The 22,081-nt window shown below is 39.1% G+C and overlaps 1 protein-coding gene across 3 annotated transcripts in view; it reads right to left on the minus strand.

Annotated features, from left to right (window-relative positions):
• The window catches only part of SYT9 (synaptotagmin 9), a 67,902-nt gene that overhangs the window by 31,932 nt on the left and 13,889 nt on the right, over nt 1-22,081 (minus strand). For all 3 annotated transcript variants that reach the window (XM_053946208.1, XM_053946207.1, XM_053946209.1), the window contains exons 2-3: nt 5,566-5,917; nt 2,967-3,513 (exon numbers count right to left, since the gene is read on the minus strand). In XM_053946208.1, coding sequence (XP_053802183.1) covers nt 2,967-3,513; nt 5,566-5,917 — 899 coding nt within the window. The remainder of the gene's footprint in view (nt 1-2,966; nt 3,514-5,565; nt 5,918-22,081) is intronic.

A 22,081-nucleotide genomic window follows, 5' to 3' on the forward strand; every position in this document is an offset into this window, starting at 1 on the left:
TAATCTGACTGGTAGATAAAAAAAAGCTTATCTAGTTCATTTCATGCTCATGCTACAGTTGATCCACTTAATTATTTCTACCATTATACAGCCCACTGCTGCTTTTTTCCTGCTTGGAAAAAGTGTCAGTGTTACAGGAGAGAGATTTTATGCTCAGAGGACCTGGGATTAGAAGAACAGTCATTATGATACTGGAGATTTGTCTTTGGCACCAGACTGCTTTTAAGCACATAAAAAATTTTTATGCTGAAATGTATCTGTGTTACAAAATAATTTCAAACTCTGGGATGGTAACAGATGTTACAGTCTAAAGAATGAAAACTGCTGGCTTAGGATAAAAAAAATCTACCACTGTTATTAGAAAACAGAAGAAAGCACATAGCATAATAGGTCAGTTTAATGGCATTGTTTGCAGTAAAGCTGACATTTCAGGCATAATCTGTAGTGCTCACTTGGAGTAGGACATTTTGCTGGGCAGAGAAGGATTTGATACATTCTTTTATATTGCTGTGTCAAATTGGATTAGAACATAATAAAATGGAGAATGTAAAATAAAGGCCTTTGGGCTCGCTGGTTAGGCAGTGTAATAAGATGCACAAAGAATTAAAATGAATGGTACTCTTCAGAAGTATGACAAACCTGTCATGTGCAGTTTGTGTGGAGCTTCCCTTTTTCTCATTCATTTCCTAGGAATATCCTTCCTGTGTGCACTTTCTGCTGACCTACATAAAGTGAATTCCCTTCAGTGACTTTGCCCAGCATTTTTCTGTTCTCTAATTATTATTTGAAACAAGACGAATATAAATTATTGAAAATCTGTTACAGTGGATACAGTTTTGGTTTCCAACCGTAAACTTCCCAATGGGGCTCAAAACTTTGCCAAAATTTCTTTCTGAGTTTCACTACAGCTGTCTGCTGGCCTGGAGAGCAGCCACAGGAGGATTCACTGCAGCAGCCTCACCAAGTAGCCCTGGATCAGGATCCAGCTTCTGCTGTCAGGCTGAGAGATATCTCAGCTACACAGACAAGAAAATGGGCTGAAACTTGGGTTTTTTTCAATGATGCATGGAGTATTTCTCAAAACCTCATGGAATGAATTCTAACCTTTGAAATTTCGGAAATGTTAATTGGTAAGCCGGGTACTCCACACTTTCATTTATCTGATACTCTTATCTCAGAACTCACATTACCCAAAATTGGATGTGTCTCCTATGTGCCATGAGTCACTTGCTTTGAAAAGGCCTCTGTTAGCTGGAAAGCCAGTGACGAGTCTCGATGGCAGGTCGTGTGTTCTGTTTGGATAAACAGGGTTACACTTCATGGGAGAATTGGTATCAGGAGGAATTAATAAATGACTCATGTTTCAGTCCTGAATTTCAATTCATATATTACAGAAAATCTGAATACAAATTATATGCTGCATCACTTTTGAAATTTGGAAGAAGTGATTCAAAAGAAAATACCAGAGCCAATCTTCTGCCTAAGTTAAAGCAGGGAAAAATGACCTGTTCATATCAAAGCAGCCCCAGTGTGCGTGCACATTCAGCTTTCAGTTGACTGTGAAAAATGAAGTTGATCTTTGGACACTTAATGCTGTATGAAGGCAGCCTTTCACTTGGAATGACTGTCATCTGCTCTGTCACATCCTTACTTTTCCCTTGCAGCTGAAAAGAAGTAACTTCTCCTACAAAAGCCAGATTTATCCTCCCTGACACCAAGTGTCCATGCCCCTGCCTGTACCCCAAGTGAGGAACTGCTTGTGCTGCTGCTGCACTTCCATCCTCATGTGGGACAGGATTGTGCAGAGAATTCTCCTTAAAGCTAGGAAAATATCCATTTCTATAAAGAATTTTCCAAGGGAAAAAAAAAAAATCAATTTGGTCTGTCATATGGGCATGTTAGCAGGCCACAGAGGTATACAGTGAGGGTGAGTTCAGGAAAGGTATTTGTCTCAGAACATCCTTTACTTTTCAATGACTTCTTATTCTCAGCTAAGCAGATGTTTCAGTGCTTTCCTGAACTGAGGTCTAACAAACTTACCCTTTGATCTTACTGCTAATGATGTCTGGTTTATTTGACTCTAAAATGTGCACTCCACTGGAGTATGGTCTGACATAGCAAATGAAATGTTTCCTGACACTTGGCACTGGTGCCTTCACCCCTGTGGGTTTCTGCAATGTATCACTCTCACTGAAGGTCTGTCCTCCCGAGGATGCGTGGGATTCATCTCTAATGGCATTACAAGGAGGTTGGCTCCTGCTCTGAGTAGAAAGCTCCTTCTTTTTTGAAAGTAATTTCCATGATTTTATACATAATGACTGTTTGGATTCCTGCACAGAACTTGATAACAGAGATTCTGGGATAAGTGAAATACAGACTTCTAAAATACGTTCCTCATTTCCCTGGGAACACAGCGGTGCCAAACAAAGAGTTAAACCAATTCAGTTCACTGCTTTCATGGAACAGAATTGTCTGAACTCTGTTTGGCTGGATTATAGCTGTGGGGTTTTCTGACTTTATGAGAATAAAGTCTTCAGTCTTTTGAAGAACTGAAGATTGCTACATAAGAAATGTTGAATCTGCAGTTCTGGCTGATTAGTGTGCTGTAAGTTACATAAAAAATCATGCAAAACAGGAAGAGAGGCAAAATAAGAAAAGTAATATTTCCTTAAGTAAGCTTCAGATTAAGTAAGATTAAAACATTCTCCAGCATTTCTGCCCTATCAGCAGGGCAATGACTAAACCCACTGTCTCCTACATAAAACATTCTTTAATATATCCAAAGAACAAGAACTGAGGACTGAAAATGTACTGTCAGTTTCCCTGGATTAAGGTCAAAGCTTGAGAAAGAGAGAGAATAAGAGTATTTTCCTTCACAAATTCAACACACAATTTCAGTTTTAATCAGATTAGGGAAATAAAGTCAGAAACAAATAAAATTCAAAAAGAAGAATTATAATACTTACATTGGTGACATATTCAATATCCTTCCAAATATTACATTCCCTGGGAAAATCTGCCAAATCTAAAAAATTATCCACTACCACTTGGCCAATCAAGTCGTGCCTGGAGAATCTGTCAAAGTCATACACAGAGAAATGGAGTTTCCTTGTGTTGAGATCATTGTAGGGGACAGTAAATAAAAAAACTTCATCAAACACTGGATTTAGGGTCTTTCTGTGCACTTTAGTCTGGTGTTTTGTTTTCCTGTCAGGGAGCAGGTATATCTTCACGTAGGGATCTGAAGTTCCAGAGAAGTCCTTTGCCGGCAGGTTGACGGCCTTGTGAATCTTCACTATCAGCTGCTCCAGATCACAGTCGTACTTGAGGATGAAGTTGAGTTTTCCACAGGCCTTGCTGTTACTCCTCCGGCCGTCGTCCGTGTCCAGCGATCTCTGCTTGTACAGCTCTGGCTTGATGCGGCCGATGCCCGTCAGCTGCTCCTGCTTCTGGACCTGCTGGATGTTGAAGTCGGGGTTGGACAGGTTGAGCTGTCTCCGGAGTGAGTTGTGCCTTAAAGCCAAAGAGAAAGAATTGAAACAGGCTGTGCACACACGCCAACGTTCACGTTTGGCGTGTTTCCGTAACGTACGGCGGGGTCGGGTTTGTAACAAAGGGATAAACCCTGAGACCCAGCCCTTGTGAGAGCTGACCTTCAGCACCAGACTGCTAATGCCACGTCAGTGTCTGTTCCCGTGTCTCAAGCTGGGCTGAAATGGTTTGCTGATCACCCCAACAATTGTTTTCCTTTTTCTCTCACACCTGATGTAATAAACTCGGAGGTACTTTGGCTGAAAAGCTCCTTTGCTTTCATTAGCTTTGATTTTAGCTTCGGTCCAGTGAAATTTAATAATTCACACTTACTGTGACTGAAATTTCTCCTTCGTGGATGGTAACAAAAATCAAATTTTCAATCCCTGTTGAGGTAGGGAGATGTGAAAGTTGAATTAGGTAAAAACCTAATCTTGTATGAGTTCCATTTTATTGTCCTATTCACATGCAGCAATCAGTGTTTTGGAGCACCAGGAGCTCAGGTTGAACACAGAAAGAGCATGTGGAAAATGCCAGCACAGGATTAATTCAAAGCTATCTATATTGAATGTAATCAGCAAGAGTTCCTCTGCTATAATTGTTCATTCATTCCTGGTAAATATCTGTTTACCCATGCTTAAAGCAGGAACAGCCTCTTATGTGCTATCCTAATGTTTTTTCTCTTGTTGCATAATAAATACATAATCTTATGGCTCTACATTAGTCATTTCCAGCATAAAATATTATCATGTCACCAAAGGGAAAAAAAAAGTTCAACCCTTAAGCACCTCATGGCAGTGAGAGGCCTAGAATATCCTGTGGAGGAATAAAAAGAGGCTAGTGCTGTACCTTCTCCAACTAAAGTGCATCTGCTTTGACTCAGATATTTGCTGGCTCTTCACATGAAGAGCTGATCCTTATTCTCACTGTATGAAACATAATCCTTTTTTCACCTGCCCCTGCACACACTCTCAGCCTCCCCCTTTCCTCTTCCCTCATGTAACTGGTTTTCCAGTTCCCCTGGAGACTTCACTGACTCTTGTTCAGTCACTCTTCCCCCCACAGTCATGACTGTGGCTAAAATCTACGATTTTTTTAATCCTATTTCTAACTCTTGCAAGAGTTTCATTAGCTTTGCCCTACTTTTCTTCTTTGGAAAAATCTTTGAGGAGATATTACTGGGTGTTCAGCTCCAGTGCTAAGTGCAAATGAATATGCTTTACAAGCTAAATCTAGGCTGTGCTGGTGCTTTTAAGGGATGCAGGGCTCTGTGTTATCCAGCTCCTGAGGGAAAAACACCAATGAGACAGTAGTTGTGATGTCTTAGGATTTTAGCTTTTATATTTTTCATATATTTGTAATCCTGCAATTCTTTAGTGTGTAACTCTAAACTCCATATACAGTGTGAGCTGCTGTTCTCCCAGTTTGGTCAGGCAGAACAATTCCTCTCCAGGCCTGGCAATCAAGGACACCTCACTGTCTCAGGCCCCAAGAGGTGTAAACAAAAGTGAGCTGGGGAGGAGCAAACTGGGGGCAAATTACTTCATTACCTGGAGCTGTAATTGGAAGATCAACCCCCAAAATGCAAATGAACCAAACTTATAAAAGTATGAAACCTGTGACGCATCCTCCATTTTAGGCGTAGCCCCTGGTTGGGCTTCGCCTGCCCAAAATGTACCTGAAGGCCCTTCAATAATGGGCCTTCAGGTACTTTTTTATACTTATTGAATATTATTTTATATTTATTGAATAAATATATTTATTTATTCAATAAATGTAACTGCATTTTATTCCTTTAATTTTGCCTGGCCTCTGTTTTCAGGTAGTCCCAACACGGCATCAGTTGCGAGAAGAGTGGAATAGGATTGTGATCCTGTTGCTTCGAGGTTTGTGCACCTCAGTGAATAACTTATATATAGATATATATTTTTAAGGAACGTGGCAGGAAGATGATACCTTTTTTTTTAAGATCAGTGTGCCGCGCTGTTTTTGGGCTGCATTCGCGAAGAACAGAGAGAAACTGGAGTTACTGACCGGCTAGACGAGGTGGGCTCAGTGGTCTGGCGCTGCACCCGCACGTTGGGCACGCAGTTCTCCTTGGCTCCCGCCTGGGTGTCCAGCGGGAGGTCGGGGGAAGTGTGGCTGATCTTCATGGAGGCCTCGGGGTAGGCTGCGGGCTGCCCCAGGTATTCCTCGCTGTAGTCGCGCTCATTGGCGTCCGCGTCCGCGTAGTGCAGCGGCTCCTGCTTGCTGTCCTTGTTCCCGAAGGGCAAACCCCGCTCCCGCCACGGGATCCAGCACAGCTTCCAGGACACGAAGAGGGACACGCCGAACAGAGCCAGGCCGCAGGCTGTGACAACCAGGGACAGCAGGCTTATGGAGATATCTGCGAACGAGAGAAGCGCATCCGCGTCACGCCTCCGGAGACCCGGAGCGCCGACACGGCAGGCGAACACCTCTGCACTGCAAATTAAATTCTGGTCCCCGCAACGGTCGTAAAATTATTAAAAGTTCTCATTTCTTTCCCCCCAAGGGAAAAGAAAAAGTTTGGAATTCAGTGTAAGACTTGAAGCTAGCTTACAATTTCCCTACAAAAGCTGGGTGGGATGAAAGGTCATTCTAAATGTGAGAAGGGTTTTTCACTTGCTCACTCAACTTCCTGTTGATGAAAGAGCTGTGCCTGCATTTTATCTTTTTGGTTTTCTTTTTCTTTTCATGTAGTGCAGTTTCCTCTACCTGTTTTACCAGTTCTTGCTAGCTTCTCTTCCAGATCCTGTATTAGGCTTAAACACCATGAAAATATGCACACAAGCACCTCCGTGACAAGAATTTTTTAAGTATTGCACTGCTGTATCTTGGTTTATTATTTTAATTCCATTCCATCTAATTATAGACTCATTCCTATATTTGCAAATTATTTTTGACTATCAATGCATGGCTTGCTCTTCGGAATTTAATTAGGACACCAATATCTCTTCAAAACTGAGTTTTTACTGGGTTTTTTAACTCCAAAGGCTCTTTCTTTTCTTTTTCCAAACTTCTGGTGTAAAAAGGAATGTGGATATGAGTTTTCTGTTGTTTTTCCCCACATTTCCAACGTTATCCTACTCCATCAACAGGAATAAGTTATGGGAGTGGGTTTTGCTATGGTTTGTTTTAAGTTGCACGTTGGGAAAATGACTCAGTGGAACAGCTGGTTTTGTGGTTACAATGTTTTTGAAATGAATCTCTCTGTGGATTACACAATACATCATGCCTTGAACACAATTAGTGAGGATTCTATTTTACTGCCTTAAATTATAAACACAAGCTGATCAAAGCAATTTTTCACACTGTGTGTAGGTTCAGAGTGTCAGGCTGCATCTCTCTAAGCAAACAGCCAGCCTGAATTCTCAAAGGATGACAGAAGGTTGAAACACACTGCTTCTACTAAGACAATTATTTAAAAATGACAATTCAAATGGAACAGCCCTGGTCCATTCCAAAATAAAAATAACATTTTTTTAAAAAAGTGGAAAAGTCAATACCTTCTGCCCCTGCTGTGAGTCTCATTCTCACCAGCCAGCCAGATTAAATTTCCACAGTGGGGGGAGTGACACTGCAATCCATTTCACACAGGAGCTGTCCAGTTTATTTTGCATGCTGCAAACCAATTTCAAACAATTTTAGCCAGCATGGCCCTTTCTGTCCTTCTCAGAGTCATATCAAGACAAAGCTCATGAACAGTGGGCACAGCATAGAAGCTGCTTGGAATTACAGCAAAGAGTTTTCCAGAGCTAAAATTAATTAAAGAAATTCCTCCCATGCATAAAAGGGAATTTGGGAGAGAGTGGAATGGTAGTTCTTGATACTTTTTTTTTTAATATTTATTGTCAAACAAATCTGGCAGTGGAGGCAGAGCACAACCTCTTTTTGATTAAAAAGCAGAGGATCAAGGATACAGAAGTGAAAGAAGGCCTTTAGAATAAAGTAATTTGTCTTGGACTCCCTGGAGAAGAAGCAAGAAATACATGAGAAGTCTGCAAAAAGGACATTTCTTTCAAAGAACTGATTCAAGTAAATGACCCAGCATTGAAAGAAATGAGAAATTTGGAGTTATCAGAAGCAGCCAGAAGATTACAAGGTGAGAACAGAAGACTGGCCAATGATAAGGGCGTGTGAATAGGAAGGTGAGGAACAATTTGAAAAGTAGATCAGCAGTCCCTTACCCTACCATGAAGATGATTTGAGCAGAGGAAGTATTCTAGAGAACAGACACTGTGAGAAAAAACACGAGTGCAATACGAACTGTTTTTTTCATTTGGAGAGTTTGGGGGGCTTTAATAACATATATAACACCTTCATCTCACAGCTTGCCTGCAGAGAAGCTGGGCAGCAAACAGTGCAGGTCACAACATGACAGGGGACGTTTTTATCCATCATCTTGGTTTTACTTCATCCCGACTCCTTTGTGGCAGGAAGAAGTTTTCGTATGAAATTTTTGTTTCTGTGGGTGGAAAAGAGACCATCACGTATCCGTCTTGCTTCTGTGGAAGACAGTAGACTAAAGGGTAGTGCTTTAAGCTTTTCCCTTTCATCAGACAGTAATTTTCACATCCTGTGTGCCTGGCAGGCAATTTTCAGCAACAGTGCAGATCCATGGTGAACATCTGAGGTGAGCACAGTCCCACGCCAAGAGATTTTTGGCTGCATCCCTGAGCTGCTTTTCTATTAGCCACTTGTACTGTTACATACTGTATTTTCTGTATAATTTTTACTCCATCTTTCCAGATGTCTCAGTTTTTCTAAGCCTGTTTATCTGTATTCTCCTGTGGTAGCAGTACTCATCTGATGCCAGTGATTTCCTCTGCTTTGTAATGAGAGCAGGGTAAGTCTTTACTACTTTGTCCTCACAGAAATGAGATCTGCAGCACAGAAAGTGTTCCTCAGAAATCCAGCTGCTTCTGAATCCCCTCTGTGAATGCCATGACGCCAGCCAAGCATCTTGATATGAATCCAAGTCAAAATTTCATAATTCTACCTTTGTCATCATGGCTGCACTAAGAGCTCAGCTCCCAAATTCCAGCAAGTCAGAATATTTGGATTATAGCACACTGATTATAGCATGCTGCTGCTGGGCAGTGTGCTCCCCACTAGCAAAAGAGGACTTTGGATAGACAGAAAACAAGAGAACAGACCTGTAGGGTGGCCCCAGATTAAACATTCTTGAGGCCTGGTAGCTGCCTTTAATTCTTTGTCTATTGAGACTGTGACTTCATTGTTAGAGGACACTGGGGAGGCACTGCCATTATTTCCACGCAGTTCCAACAATCAGGAATTCAGCTATGGTTTCCAGGAAGGACACGGGATATCTAAACATCTTGCTCATGGCATTGTCTTACAGATATTCTGATGCAATAATCAACTTTTGACCAGGTTTCCATGTTTCAATGCCTTTTATTCTACTGACTTCAGCCTCATTTTTCTACTATGCTTATGAGCATAACTTTTTCATTTCTTTTCCTTATTGTTTGTTTGGTTTTGGGTTTGTTTTTTTGTTTTTTTTTTTCCTTGTAGCAATCACAAGGTTAAAAATGATGTAGAAATAGCAAGTTGAGTTTTCTACCTTTGGATCACACCATCAGTTGTTACCACAGACTGGAGAGATGAATGTGGCCTTTCTGTCTGTGACAGATTTTATTACAGTCAGTGAGATAAAAAAACCCCTCAGCCCTTTTATCAAAAAGACTCAGTTTGGTCATTGCTGAATGCTGAATCTTTTTCCATTTTTTTACTTACATTTTAATGTAGATCTGTTACACAGAAAAAAAAATTCCCACTTTTTATGTCAAGAGACTGTATGATAGGAATATAAATTATCTTGTCTTCAGATTCTCCTATTAAAGAGAACCACAAAACCTTTGGGGAAGGGACCCTTCAGATCATTTAGTTCAACATTCTGCCCAAGCAAGGTCACCTCACACAGAATATGCCCAGATGAAATTTCTCCAAAAGATGGAGCCACTGTGGGCAACCTATTCCAATGTTTGAGAGTCACCAAGTAGGTTGATAGCATAATCTCACTTTGGCAGGGATAAAATACTAAGTGGGTAACATTTTTAGATCACAATAACCAAAATTTCGGTAACGCTGTAAGACATAACTGCACTTTGTACATTATCTAGTAAGAAAGGAAATAAAATTATGCTTCTATTTATATTTCAAAGGTTTTTAGTATAGATCCACTGAACATAAACTTTTATATTGACTTTGAATAAAATCCTATGTTTTTCTAGAAGAATTTGAATTGTCTTGAGCTCATGGTGCATGAGTGTTGTTCAGTATGGGAGGCTGCAAGACCAAAGATAAATGCATGATGATTCCATTCAAACACTGACAGTACCACATTGCAGGCCTGTGACTTATTTTTTCTGGAGTAAATCATTGTCCTTCATCCTCTAAAACTCTGATGCTGAAAAATCTCACCCAAAAATCAGACCAGCAAAATACAGAAATGTGGTGGCTTTGCTTTTTCGTATGTGAAACAAGGATTGAAGTGTTTTTTCCCCTCCTTGTATTTATTAAGTTATCATTTGGATTGCTAAGTTTTATACAAAATAAAATATCTAAATTAGCCAGCAATGGGAAAGGTCAATAGCTAATGCAGATCAATTTATGTGTCTAGACATGCAATTGGAGTTGTGGAGTCAAAAAGCACAAATTATACTGCTTGGATTTGTCTGACTCCAAAAGATTCAAATAAGAGCCAACATATAAGAAATAAAAAACAACTGAACAGGCAATTTCTCATCATCCAGGCACAGAGAGGACATTTAATCAAAGGAACTGCTGATCAATAATGTAATTATTTAGACAATCAAGTTGTTGGGTGCCTGGATGTGACTGGTGTTCTACCAAATGAACTCCTATCCCAACAAACTGGCTGTAATTTGGTTTAACTTGAGGCTGAAGGAGTTTTACTAGAAATCCTAACTGGGAGAGTTTTTTACACACTCTTATCAAAGTACAGCAAGCTTTCTTCTCTCTGCTGATTTACTCTCCTGTTTCTATTAAAATGACTATTCCAATATTCCAGAAGTATTGTAATATGCAGTCAATCTGTTGGGTGAAGTTTAGCTAGCAAGTGGTGAAACAAATCGCAGCAATTCAAAATCTTGCAATACAGGTATTTTTAGTCCAAGAGATGCAATCTTTCCCTATTTACACCCAATAAATCTCAAAAGGCATTCAAATAAAATAATGAAGTAAATTTTTTTTCTGAATAATCCTATTACTAGAATATAGGATATATTGGGACAGATCAATCTTTGCAAATATGATTCTGTGGAAATTTCAAGCTGTCATTTCCTGAGGGGAAAAAAATTCCTCTTTTCACTACTTTTTTGTTGTTTGGGGGAAGATTTTAAGGAATATGTTTAGAAGTCTGGTTTCTTGAAAAACAATGAGAACATCAGCTCCTATTGCTTAAATCCTAGCTGTGCTTTTGACAATCTGAATTGTTTATCTTTTGTGCAAATACATCCATGGAGAGTTAGTAGCCATCCTTCAGCTCAGTGGTTGTACTGCAGGAGCAACTGGAGGGGTTTTTTTAAACCTAAAACCCTAAGTTTTTAAGGCTAAACACCTAAGTTTTCCAGAGGAGAAGTGTTAGGATCAAGCACCTGAAGCAATTTTTACCTGGAATTGCATTGTAGTTTCCTCTGTGCTTCACAAGTTTTTCTTAATTAACATAACTGGCATTTATTCAGGATGGAAGGTGTCCCTTGGCAAAGACTCCTGGGGCAGAGGAATAATTCTCAGCTAATGTATTCTTCTCTGAAATGTTGTTAATTATCCTTAATACCTTGTTTAGAAACTTTCAGTTCAATTCTTTAAAGGAAGGCAGCTGAAAACCAAGGGAATGAATCTCAAATTATTTTCATTTTATAACACATACATGCTGTAACTGTGTCTGACCCTGACATTTATGAGTGTGGACCAACAAAACAGGCCTAAATGAGATCAGTGTCAGGGCTTCACATGGTAGTAACATTCTCCATGCTCTGAAAATATATCTGTAGCAGGGTCTCACTGGTATTTGAGGCTGTTATTAGCTTTTAGTGATTTTTTTTTTATTCCCTGGTTGTGTGTTCTACATCTTCTAGGTAGGCTTTAGGGTATGTAAAGCTCTTGTGTTGGTTAAGGCACTGTTCTAATCCTCTGAGTGGCTTGCATGTCTTTTTATTCCTGAAAAGTGTTACAAATTCCAGTTTATCAGTGCGTGCTTTCTCTTCATCTGCTTTGCTACGGTTACAAATTTGTTTAATGTGTTTTCCAGATATTGCTTAACATTAACTAAGTCTCATAAATGTAATCCTAGGACTTCACCAAGGTACTTATCAATTAGTTTAAATCTACATAAATTTCACAGCACAATTTCCATATGAAATCAGAATTACTAAATGGCCATACAAAATACTCACAGTAACAAGTGCAAAAGCAGTAAGAGATTTGTTTGTGCAGAGTATTTTTCTAACAGATACAACTCAAAACTGACAAAAGATTGACATAATACTTTATTGATAAGATCAGAAAACTAAAGCTTAAGGCAAAAAAAAAAAAAAAAAAAAAAACCCAAAACAAACAAACCAACAAAACCTAAAGCAAATTGTTCATGGACATTAAATAACAAAAAAAAGTACTCAGAACACAGTAAATCGCACCTTTTTTGTTTTGCAAAAAGAAAGTTTAGCTTATAAAGAAGAAAAGTAATGTAAGCACAATGTCTTGTTTGTAATTCAGGTAAGGTCATTTCATACTTAGATAGTTGATTAATTACAACTGAAATTGTATGTGAACTTGTTCTAAGAAGAATTTATTACTGTTTGCACAGTGGATCTCTAATATATTTAGTCTGCATTAATGTGAATATCTTTGACAACTTAGCTGACACGTAATACTGTGCTACAGTTTGTAAGTGACAAAAAAGCCTTCACTAATCAGACAGCTGGCTGCATGAGCAGTGATTTTTAAAGACAGAGTTGAGAGGAGTCGTATGTCCAAGGGCTTGCATTTTTCCCTGCCATCCTGCAGCAGTGTCTACTGACAAAGAATGATGCTGCTCCTCTGGTAAAACAAAAGCTTCTGCTCCACAAGTGACACGGACACCAAGTGCAGTAGAAAAAAAAGAATTTTTCATGTCTGCATACACACGGCTGCTGTAAAATTTTCCCCAGGTTCCCACGCCTCATTCTTGGTTCTTTTTTGCTTATTATTGATTTCTCTTTTACTACTCACTTCATGCAACTGATAAAATGTGCAGAATTACTGTACACCTTTGGTTTTCTAATACCGAGTGTAAAAAATTATAAACTGGGGGGAAAAATCCATAAATTAAAATAGAACAGAAGAGAGGACAGCAGTTCTAAAGATACCATGGCAGATTTTCAAGTAATCTGTGTATAGAGATGGCTTTAATGGTTCTATTTTACCCTGTTAGGAAGAATCATGGGGAGTGATGCATTTGCAGGACAGGAAAAGTAGCTGGAGCAAAGGAACACAAAATCTTCTAAAAGCCATTTGGCATTTGAGGCATGCTTGTGTCTTCTTAGCTAAAAGGGAAAGCTGGTGATATTACAAGTGGAAAAGGAATTTTGGGACTAGACACACACTGCAAATTCCTGTGACCATCAGGCTTGTGAGGTTCCTTCACGGTGAGCAGTTGTGTTTGTAGGACTAAAGTTCCTGTGACATTTTCTGCTTCTTCGCTGCATGTGTTAAATCACAGAATCAGATTATTTATTCCAAGAAAACAATTAATATGATACATTTTGACTTTTCTTTTTCTTGCAGGATCCTTCACAAAGTGAACAGGGCTGTTAATTAATGTTTTGCAAGTGTTTATCCTGGCTTTTTTTACAATATGCAAAATAGAAGTTCATGCAATAATTGAAGGATTTAACTTCTCATCCAGTTGAACAAAATGACTAGTCACTTTTGGCAAATACTGTGTATGTTCCCTCATTAGCAGAATGAAAGGTTTTAATAGCAAAATGAATGATAGAGAATGAATAAAGAATAACCTAAGAGAAATTTTCCAGTAGAAATTTTTTTGGACAAATTGCGTGTGTTAAAAATTATGAAACTGTCAAGATTTGTGAATATTTTAATGACTAAGCCATCCGAGCACACATTAATCTTGAATATTATGACCCTATGAATAATAATGAAGAGAAATTGCCATTTATTTCTGCAGAATATAGCCAGCAGCAGGAAGCCCCCAGGTTATGGAAGAGCAAACAGCTCATTTGAACCACGCCAATAAGCTCCAAGTTCCATTATAGTCCTTGAAAGCCCAGTAAGCTGCAATAACAGTAAAGTGTTTTAGAGTACTAAAGGAAATGACAGAGCAGCATTTCATTTCCCATTTGTATAAAACTGTACAGGAATATTCTCCCAAAGTGCTCAAAATGACAGCTAGAGAGATCATAAAATCATAGGAAGGTTTGGGTTGGGAGGGACCTTAAAGACCATCTCATTCCAACCCCACTGCCACGGGCAGGGACAGCTTCCAAAATTTGTGAAATTAAATTAATACAAAGGACTGGGAGATGTGGACAGAGCACTAAAGAGTACGAAGGGCTGTTTCTGCTTCAACAAAATTTAAGTTTCACATTAATACCTGAAGACTAAATATATACACACAAATCTATAACGTGATGAATATGATTAACAGATCCTTTCACAGAGACAGCCATGGTTAATAAGAGTTGTGTTGCTCATATGAGTTCTAGTCAAAGTCTGTATTTTTCTTTGCAACTTCCAATCTTTTTCCTACTAGAAGCACTGAATTTCACATACCAGTGGTCTCTCCTTCTCTATAACCTTATTAAGTCTAGTGGAAACCCTTAGCCTTTCTAATTTTGAATAACCAAACAACAAATATCTATTTTTGAACCTTTCTTAATTTTTTGGTGTATTTTTTTTTTTTAATAAATATTTAAGAAACAAGAAGATAGTATTACTTTTCTGGACAATTTACATAGAGTAGAAGTGCAAGCTTCTCTTTAAAGTCAGATTGCTTGCAATGGAAAATTGGTCAATTATTTCATTAGCTTCCTTTTCAGAATCAACGACTCTAAGCCTACATTATGGGAGTCTGGCACTTGACAGTAGTTCAATATTTACAATACTTGCTTTACATTTAAGGAAGAGCCAAAATTCATTTGCTTTCTCTATATTGGCAGATCATAAAAAGGTTGTCACAAGTGTTGAAACCTCACAAGGGACTTCAAGAAAGTTGCCTGCATAGACTGATATGGATAAAGAGGAAATTTATTGCTTATTAGAATCACAAATCACTAACATCTTAAGCTGATTAAATAGCCTGATTTTTCTTTTAGGAGGGAGTTGCTGGCACAAAAGGAAATAAAGGCAGCCTTGAAAGCATTTATCTTTCTCAGATGAGGAGCCAGATGCACTGCAACACTCACATTGACTTCTGTTAAAAATGTTTCAGCCACAGCTAATGTATTCTGTGTCTGTTGTTCTTTGTGATCTTAGGGCTCCCACTTCATAAAAGGAAGATTTTTGGGTTGATCCATAAGTATTAGAGTGTGATGAAAGCCTTACTGGCAGGGACATTTACTGCTAGGAAAGAAAACTAATTAATAATTTACCATCAAATCATGTCTACTATGAATTGTTAGGAAAAAAAATATGGAATATATATTTTTTTCCATTCATAGTCCATTGCTAGAGAGCAAAAGAAATAGCTTAAGACTTTCAGAATTATGAGATGGTGATTCTGGAAGTCATAAACTCGTAGAATCATTTGGCTTGGAAAAGATCCTTAAGATCAAGTCCAAATGTCTTGTCTGTCAACAGCACTGTCTAAGAGAAAACTGCAGAACAGATATGAAAACAGAGAAAATCGAGAGAAATCTGAAGTGAAACATCTTAGGAATGCAGCAGCTAAAGAACAGAACTGAGAAACAGATTTGATAATATTATCATTCAGACTGCTCTTCTGCTTTTTCATTCCTAGACATGGATTATTTTAAAGCTGAAATGCTCTTGGAAGCCTTCCTAATTTTGGCAAAACTGAATACAGAAAAGAACTTCAACTTGCTTATTTTTGCAAAGCATATACTAAAGAATGTATGCTTTGAGTAAGATCTGAATATATCTGGATCGCTGTTTTCTTGGGTTTAATTGTACAGCCATGCAAGACATTTTATTAAAAGCAATCTGTAGAAAGAACAAGTAGCAACAACTCTTGTAAATGGAACAATTTCTTATGAACTGAATCATTTCATGTTGTATTTAGTTGTGAATATAAAATTGAAACTGGGCAGCTTGAGGGGTTTTTTCTTCTTGTATTTCTCATTCCACAGTGGGCAGGAGGCATCCAATCCTGCAGCTTTCTCAGGGAACAGCAAACTGGAGGTACTGTAGTTCACTGAGGATGAATTCAGGGCTTTACTCTCCACAGCTGCTGATTTAAGCACTTTGATTGAGCCGTGATAGATTAAAAAGAGGAAAAAAAAATCAAGATGATGATAAATCTGAGCCATACACTTCAGCATCAGTGAAGCAACCATGGGATTGCTGCTCTCCAACATAAATGTCAAGAGTTCACGGATGGGATGCAAAACTCCTGTCAGTGACTCAGGAAGATTGGAGTATTAATGTGCCCTTAAATTCCCTGAGTCAAACTGGGCACCCATACCTCGAGAAACAAGGCCCTGCCACACAGCCAAAGGGGCACACTCAACAAATCACTTACTGTGAAAAGGTCAGGAGCTGCTGAGAACCTGCTGGATTCATAAGGAAAACAAGGCTTTATTTATTTTTTAGAAGGAAATTATTTTAGAAGGAGACAGGTTCGGGACAAGGCACAAAGATGAGACTTGATAGAACCCTTCGTGCTCTCCACCCTGATCCCTCTGGTACCTTTCTGTTAACAACACCCATAGCTTTGTACCCATAGAATAATAAACCAGAAATGCCACAGAGCAGTGTCAATAGCTAGTTCTTTAAGGCTAGAAATTCTGGCAACCATCAAGATTAAGATAATCAAAATTAAGATAATTCAGCATTAATGAAAAACAGCCTATTTTTGCCCTTCCGCCTCTATGTAAAACCAGACATTTTCAAACAAATGCAGTCCTGCAGTCCTAGAAGTTAATTTCTTTTTCATTCATCTTGACATAAAAGTCAAGATAGCAATGCTTCAGCATTTCAGGGTTTTAAGGCTGATAGTAACTTCACAAACACATTAGCCTTGCATCTGTCTGGGGGTTTCAAAAGCTGCAAGGGGCTTCGTGGTGGATTTTGCACCTAAGAAAAGCAGGAGGTATTTTTAGTTTGGATATTTAAAATCACTGTGAGCCACAACTCAAGAAACCTCTGAACACCAGAGGCTACGGCCTGAGAAAGGATCAGAAGCTCTTATACAAAAAGTCATTTATAGCAATGGCTGCATGTGGAACCCTATTTAAGGGTATCAACCACTTTAAAGAAGTATGTTAATTTGATGCATGTAAAAATATCCAGCAATTAAAATATGGATGGTTAATATTTTAAAACGGTTCTGAGGATTTTAATCTATTTCCCTCTACAGCAATGAACGGGCACATTTCATACATTCCATTTTTTCCAACACTGCAGATGGATCCACACACATTTACTCTGGTTTGTTTGTTCAGAGGTTTCTCCTTCGCTTTTGTTTCTCCTTTGCTCCTGTGTTCTTCTCCCTCTTCTCTCTCTCTCCTCCCCTCTGACATGCACACTCACACAAAACCATCCCAAGTCTGAGATGGGTGGAAAGATAAGATTCTGACATATGTATTAAATACACATAAAATGATCACTGACACAAGCTTAATAAATGATATTTCCTGTAGGGCTTTGGTGGTCTAAAAAATTACTCATGCTGAGTAGGAGAGATGTGTATGGCTGGAGTCACAGCTCCTTGCTCTGTTTTGATGGAGCTGTAAGGAGCTGAGAGAGAAAGCCAAGAGGGTCAAGCCCTCCCTGACCTTACAGGGACTGAGTCACCCTCCCTGGAGGTGTTTGAAAGGTGTCCAGACAGGGCACCTTGGCACTCAGGGCCTGGTTTTCGTGGAATTCCCAGTGCTGGGTTAAGAGTTGGACTCGATCCTAAAGGGGCTTTTCCACCCTTAAAGATTCTGTGCTGTGATTCAGTGAAGATGTCATCAGTCATCAGCCACAGTGAGCTCAGAATTACAAAGCTAAACCATCTAAGCACCTATGAGACCCTGATTTAAGGAGTCATTTAATTACTCCTCAGGAGTGATTAAGAGAAGGAGGCGACACTTTCTTGTCCCAAGTCTCCAGACCACCTCTCTGAAGCACAGGTTACTTCATTAATGTCCATCAATTTACAATATGCCTCTTGACCTCCTGGACTATGACATGAAGGTCCATTAAAAATATTTTTCTCTGGTGCTTTCAAATATCATACAAACGGGAAAAGACATGAAAATTTAGATTTTTAATTGGAAAGATGTAATTTTTAATGTTTTAAAGAGCAATTTGCAAGCTATTTTTTTTCAGTCTTTATTTAAGTTTAGTGACCTCTGCTATATATCTGAGACATAAGTGACAGCCTTCTGTCCTTATTTAAATAATCAAGGAATCTGACGTTGTTGATAGAGTGAGTGATTTTTTTTTTTTTTTTTTTAATCAAGATTTACTCATGAAAGCTGTGAGAAAGCATTAAAATATGTCTGGACAGACACAGTTAAAACCACTGTGAGTAAATCTGTATCAGTAGAATGTTAATGGAATGTAAACAGCGCAGAAATGTGCTCAGAAACCCAAGTGGATATTTGAAGAATTGTTTGTTTTTCTATTCACAATACCAAGTAGACCATAGAAAAAAAGCTGTTAAATTATCTCAGTGATTAAACTGTTTATCACTAAGTAGCTTTTCCCTTTATAAATGTCATAGTTACTTAAATGCCTTTTTTAGAAATAGGAGCAGAAAGCCAAGACGCAGCACAGTTCTCAAGGTGAGCCTTTGTAAAACAGTTTGAAAAGTGAAAAAGGGAACCTGGATCATCTCACTCCTCACTGTGAGTCTAGCAACCTTCCAGCTGCTGCTAGAGAAACGTGATGCAACTGAAGCAGGGAGTTTGACAAGCTTAGCACACAAGCAAGGTACTGACCACCAGACAGCTGGGATAGCTTTTTCAAATGATCCAGCTAAAAACGAGTTAATTAAATAACTGAGTCCTGAGAAAGCTGTCATTTCTCCAAATGCACCTGCTTTCAGCAGGCACACGGCCAACACGTGAAGGACTGAGAGGATGAACAGATTTTGGAGAAGGAAAGTGATACAGGCAGCTGAAAAGCCACGTCACCAACCCTGCAGAGTAAAAAAACTCATGCTGAGCATCAGTTCTTAGGTTGTAAAACAGAAGGATTTCTATTTTTTTTTTTTCCAGAATAGATTCTAGAAAGACTGAAATACCTATGAATCTATGAATCATAGAATGGTTTGGGTTGGAAGGGACCTAAAATATCACTTACTTCCAAACCATCTGCCAAGGGCAGGGACACTTTCCAACAGACCAGGTTGCTCTGAGCTCCATCCAACCTGGCCTGGGACACTTCCAGGGATGAGTCACCCACAACTTCTCTGGGCCTCACCACCCTCACAGCAAAGAAATTTTTCCTAATATCTAATCTAAATCCACTCTCTTTCAGTGTGAAGCCATTTCCCTTTGTCCTGTCCTTGTAAAAAGTCCCTCTCCCTCTTTCTTGTGGGCTCCCTTCAGGTACTGGAAGGCCCCATTCAGGTCACCTTCTCTTTTCTGGGCTGAACAAACCCAATTTTCTCAGCTTTTCCTTGCAGGAGAGATGCTCCATCTCTCTAATCACCTTGTTGGCCTTTCTCTGATTAATGTCCTTCCTGTGCAACTATAAAGTTCCAAATCAGTTATAATCAACATCTGTAATTTAAAAAAAAAAAACAAAACAAAACTGAAATAGAGGTTTTGATAAATGTAGCAATTCTGGAAGATCTAAGCAGAAAATCCAAGGAATGGTATTTATGTACAATCTTTAATGATTCCTACAGTAAAGATTTGCAGTTGTCTTCCATGCCCCAAGTGATGCACCCCATTTTCTTGTGGAACGTGCAATTGTAATGGTACATGCAATTGCTATCAAAGTTAATAGCCTCTTTCAAGTTGGAATTCTGCAGATTTCAATCTTGCTGAGCTTTCTTCTGAAGCAAACTCTGCAGCATTTCTTTTATAATCTTTTATTATCAAAAGACCATTTTACATATTACATAAGAACCTTAATCTGATAATTGGTTGTAGGGAGAATAGAAAAATAATTAACTGGATTAAAAGTAAGATCTAAAGTAGTTTGAATATCCTGGAAATCAGTTCATGGTCTTTAGGCTTGTTTTTTTAATTTGCAAGGGTAAAAAAAAAAAAATTCCTTTTTTCATCCAGCCTTCTGATAGAAGATATTTTTAATCTTTTAGACGTACAATTATTGCCACTATTTGTCAAATCCAGACTCTTGGAGATATTTTGTGCTTGCAGCAAGTAGAATCTACACTCACTACTAGAAAATGTATTCGACTGCATTTGCATTTTCTTTAATTAAGTTAATTTAGCTTGATCTGTATCTTACCTCCTGAAATTACTTTCTCCAGAAAAAATTAGAACATCTGGTTTCTTAACACAAGAGTATCCTCTCTTTCAGCAATGAAATTTCTGATTAGGTCTTCCTTGACCAATCCAGTACCACATGAAAAGAGCAGGTGCCCTCATCCTAATCTTGAGAAGCAGACCTGTCCTCCAGCAGGAGAAAATACAGCTCTTCATTCCTGGGAAGGAAAATTTTGCAGATTCTTGTTGATGATCTGTGAGAAGGGCTTTACTTTTTTTTTTCTTTTTTTTTTTTTTCTGTCCTAGTCTATTTTTTGGCAAAGCTTTTCGTTTTATTGAGGTTTCGAGACAGTCCATGCTAATTCTGGAGCCTTGGCTGTTTAAATAGAAAATATTGCCAGGATAAACTGGCAGAGGAATTAATGTGAGCCATTCAGTGCTGCTTCTACCTTGTGTCCTAGAGGATGTGGAGCAAATACATTCCTTTAAAGGATTCCTGTCCAGTTCCACATGCAGGAGGAATTGCTCTGTCTTACAGACAGCACAAGAACTTTTTAACTTCGGTCCTGGTGTGCAGAGAATCCAGCTCCTCTTGCTGTGTCCCACAGTTTGGTAACGGAAATTGACTTTTCATGACTTTATGCACAAGTTCCTGTCCCTGAGGCCAGGGAGATTTCAAGCACAGGAGGGCCATGAGTTTGGAACATGGATGATATTAAAGTCTCCATCATTTTCTACTCTGAAGAAAAGTCCCTCACCACAAAGGTCCCCTTATTTTGAGTTGTGTTTTTGTAAGCAATTAACTCACCATTTTTGAGAACCAAACAACAAACCAGCAATGTGCTGTGTGCTTCAGAATAAATACAGTATAGCAATTATGGTTAATTGCATATGAGATTCTCAATGAGACCGGGGATGAAACAAGGGTGACAAGCAATTTACCAGACTGCACTTTCAGTGCCAAAATCAATTACCACATTCCAAATCCTGTAAACACTAATAGCAAACTATGTGTCATTGTGCATCTTTGACTGATGTCCAGCATGTACTGCCTGCTTGTGTCCAGCTGTGGGGAAGACAAAGCAGTAACAGCTCCTTTAAAAGACAGTCTACAGCACATATTTATAGAGGGAGAACAAAATATCTGCATGTACATGTATTGCTGCTGCTGCCAGTGGCTCCAGAGTGCTTAGGCCAGCCACTGGATGTCATTGAGAGCATAAATGCAGAGTAATAATTAATTAATTTCTAAGCAATGCCAACCAATGCAGAATGAGGCTGAGTATGAGGCTGAATTCATGGCATCAAGCTCATTATTCAGTTTGGCTCACTACTGGATGATAGCGCCAGGGGATTACAAATCCCTCTGGGGTTATTCTGCAGTGAAATGCCACCAGTTGCACTGTATCCTACTTCTTCTAAAACAGAATTTCAAATGTGCTAGCTTCACTCAAGCAATAAACAAGAAAGAGAAGATAAACAACCTTAGCAGAGAGAGAAATTGTAATCACGGGGTATGGCACAGTTTTTTTAGGATGAGCTCAATCATAATCAGTGATACACTTTCCACATGATGCGCGCACCAGCCTCTCCAGGTGGACGCACACAAACAAATGGGATGTAGAGAAGGGACCATCAGCCTTGAAACCTTCTGCTGGCAGACTCATGACTGCTCTTCCTCGGGCCTATGCCAAGGGGAGAACCACTGCTCTCCTCATTTCCCTCCCAGAATTACAAGGAATGTGAAGGAGATGTTGGTGTCAGGCCTTGTTCCTAAAAACCAGAACGCTGCTGCTGAGGGATACTTCAGAGAGCAGCGTGGAAGCACTGAGCTTTCACATCTTCTCTCCTCCTCCAAGACTTGCTCAGCTGGATTGCTCTCAAATCTGGGGTTTTCCTTGGCTTTGAAGAACTTA

This window comes from Vidua chalybeata, chromosome 6, assembly GCF_026979565.1.
Source record: "Vidua chalybeata isolate OUT-0048 chromosome 6, bVidCha1 merged haplotype, whole genome shotgun sequence".
NCBI classification, from domain to species: domain Eukaryota; kingdom Metazoa; phylum Chordata; class Aves; order Passeriformes; family Viduidae; genus Vidua; species Vidua chalybeata.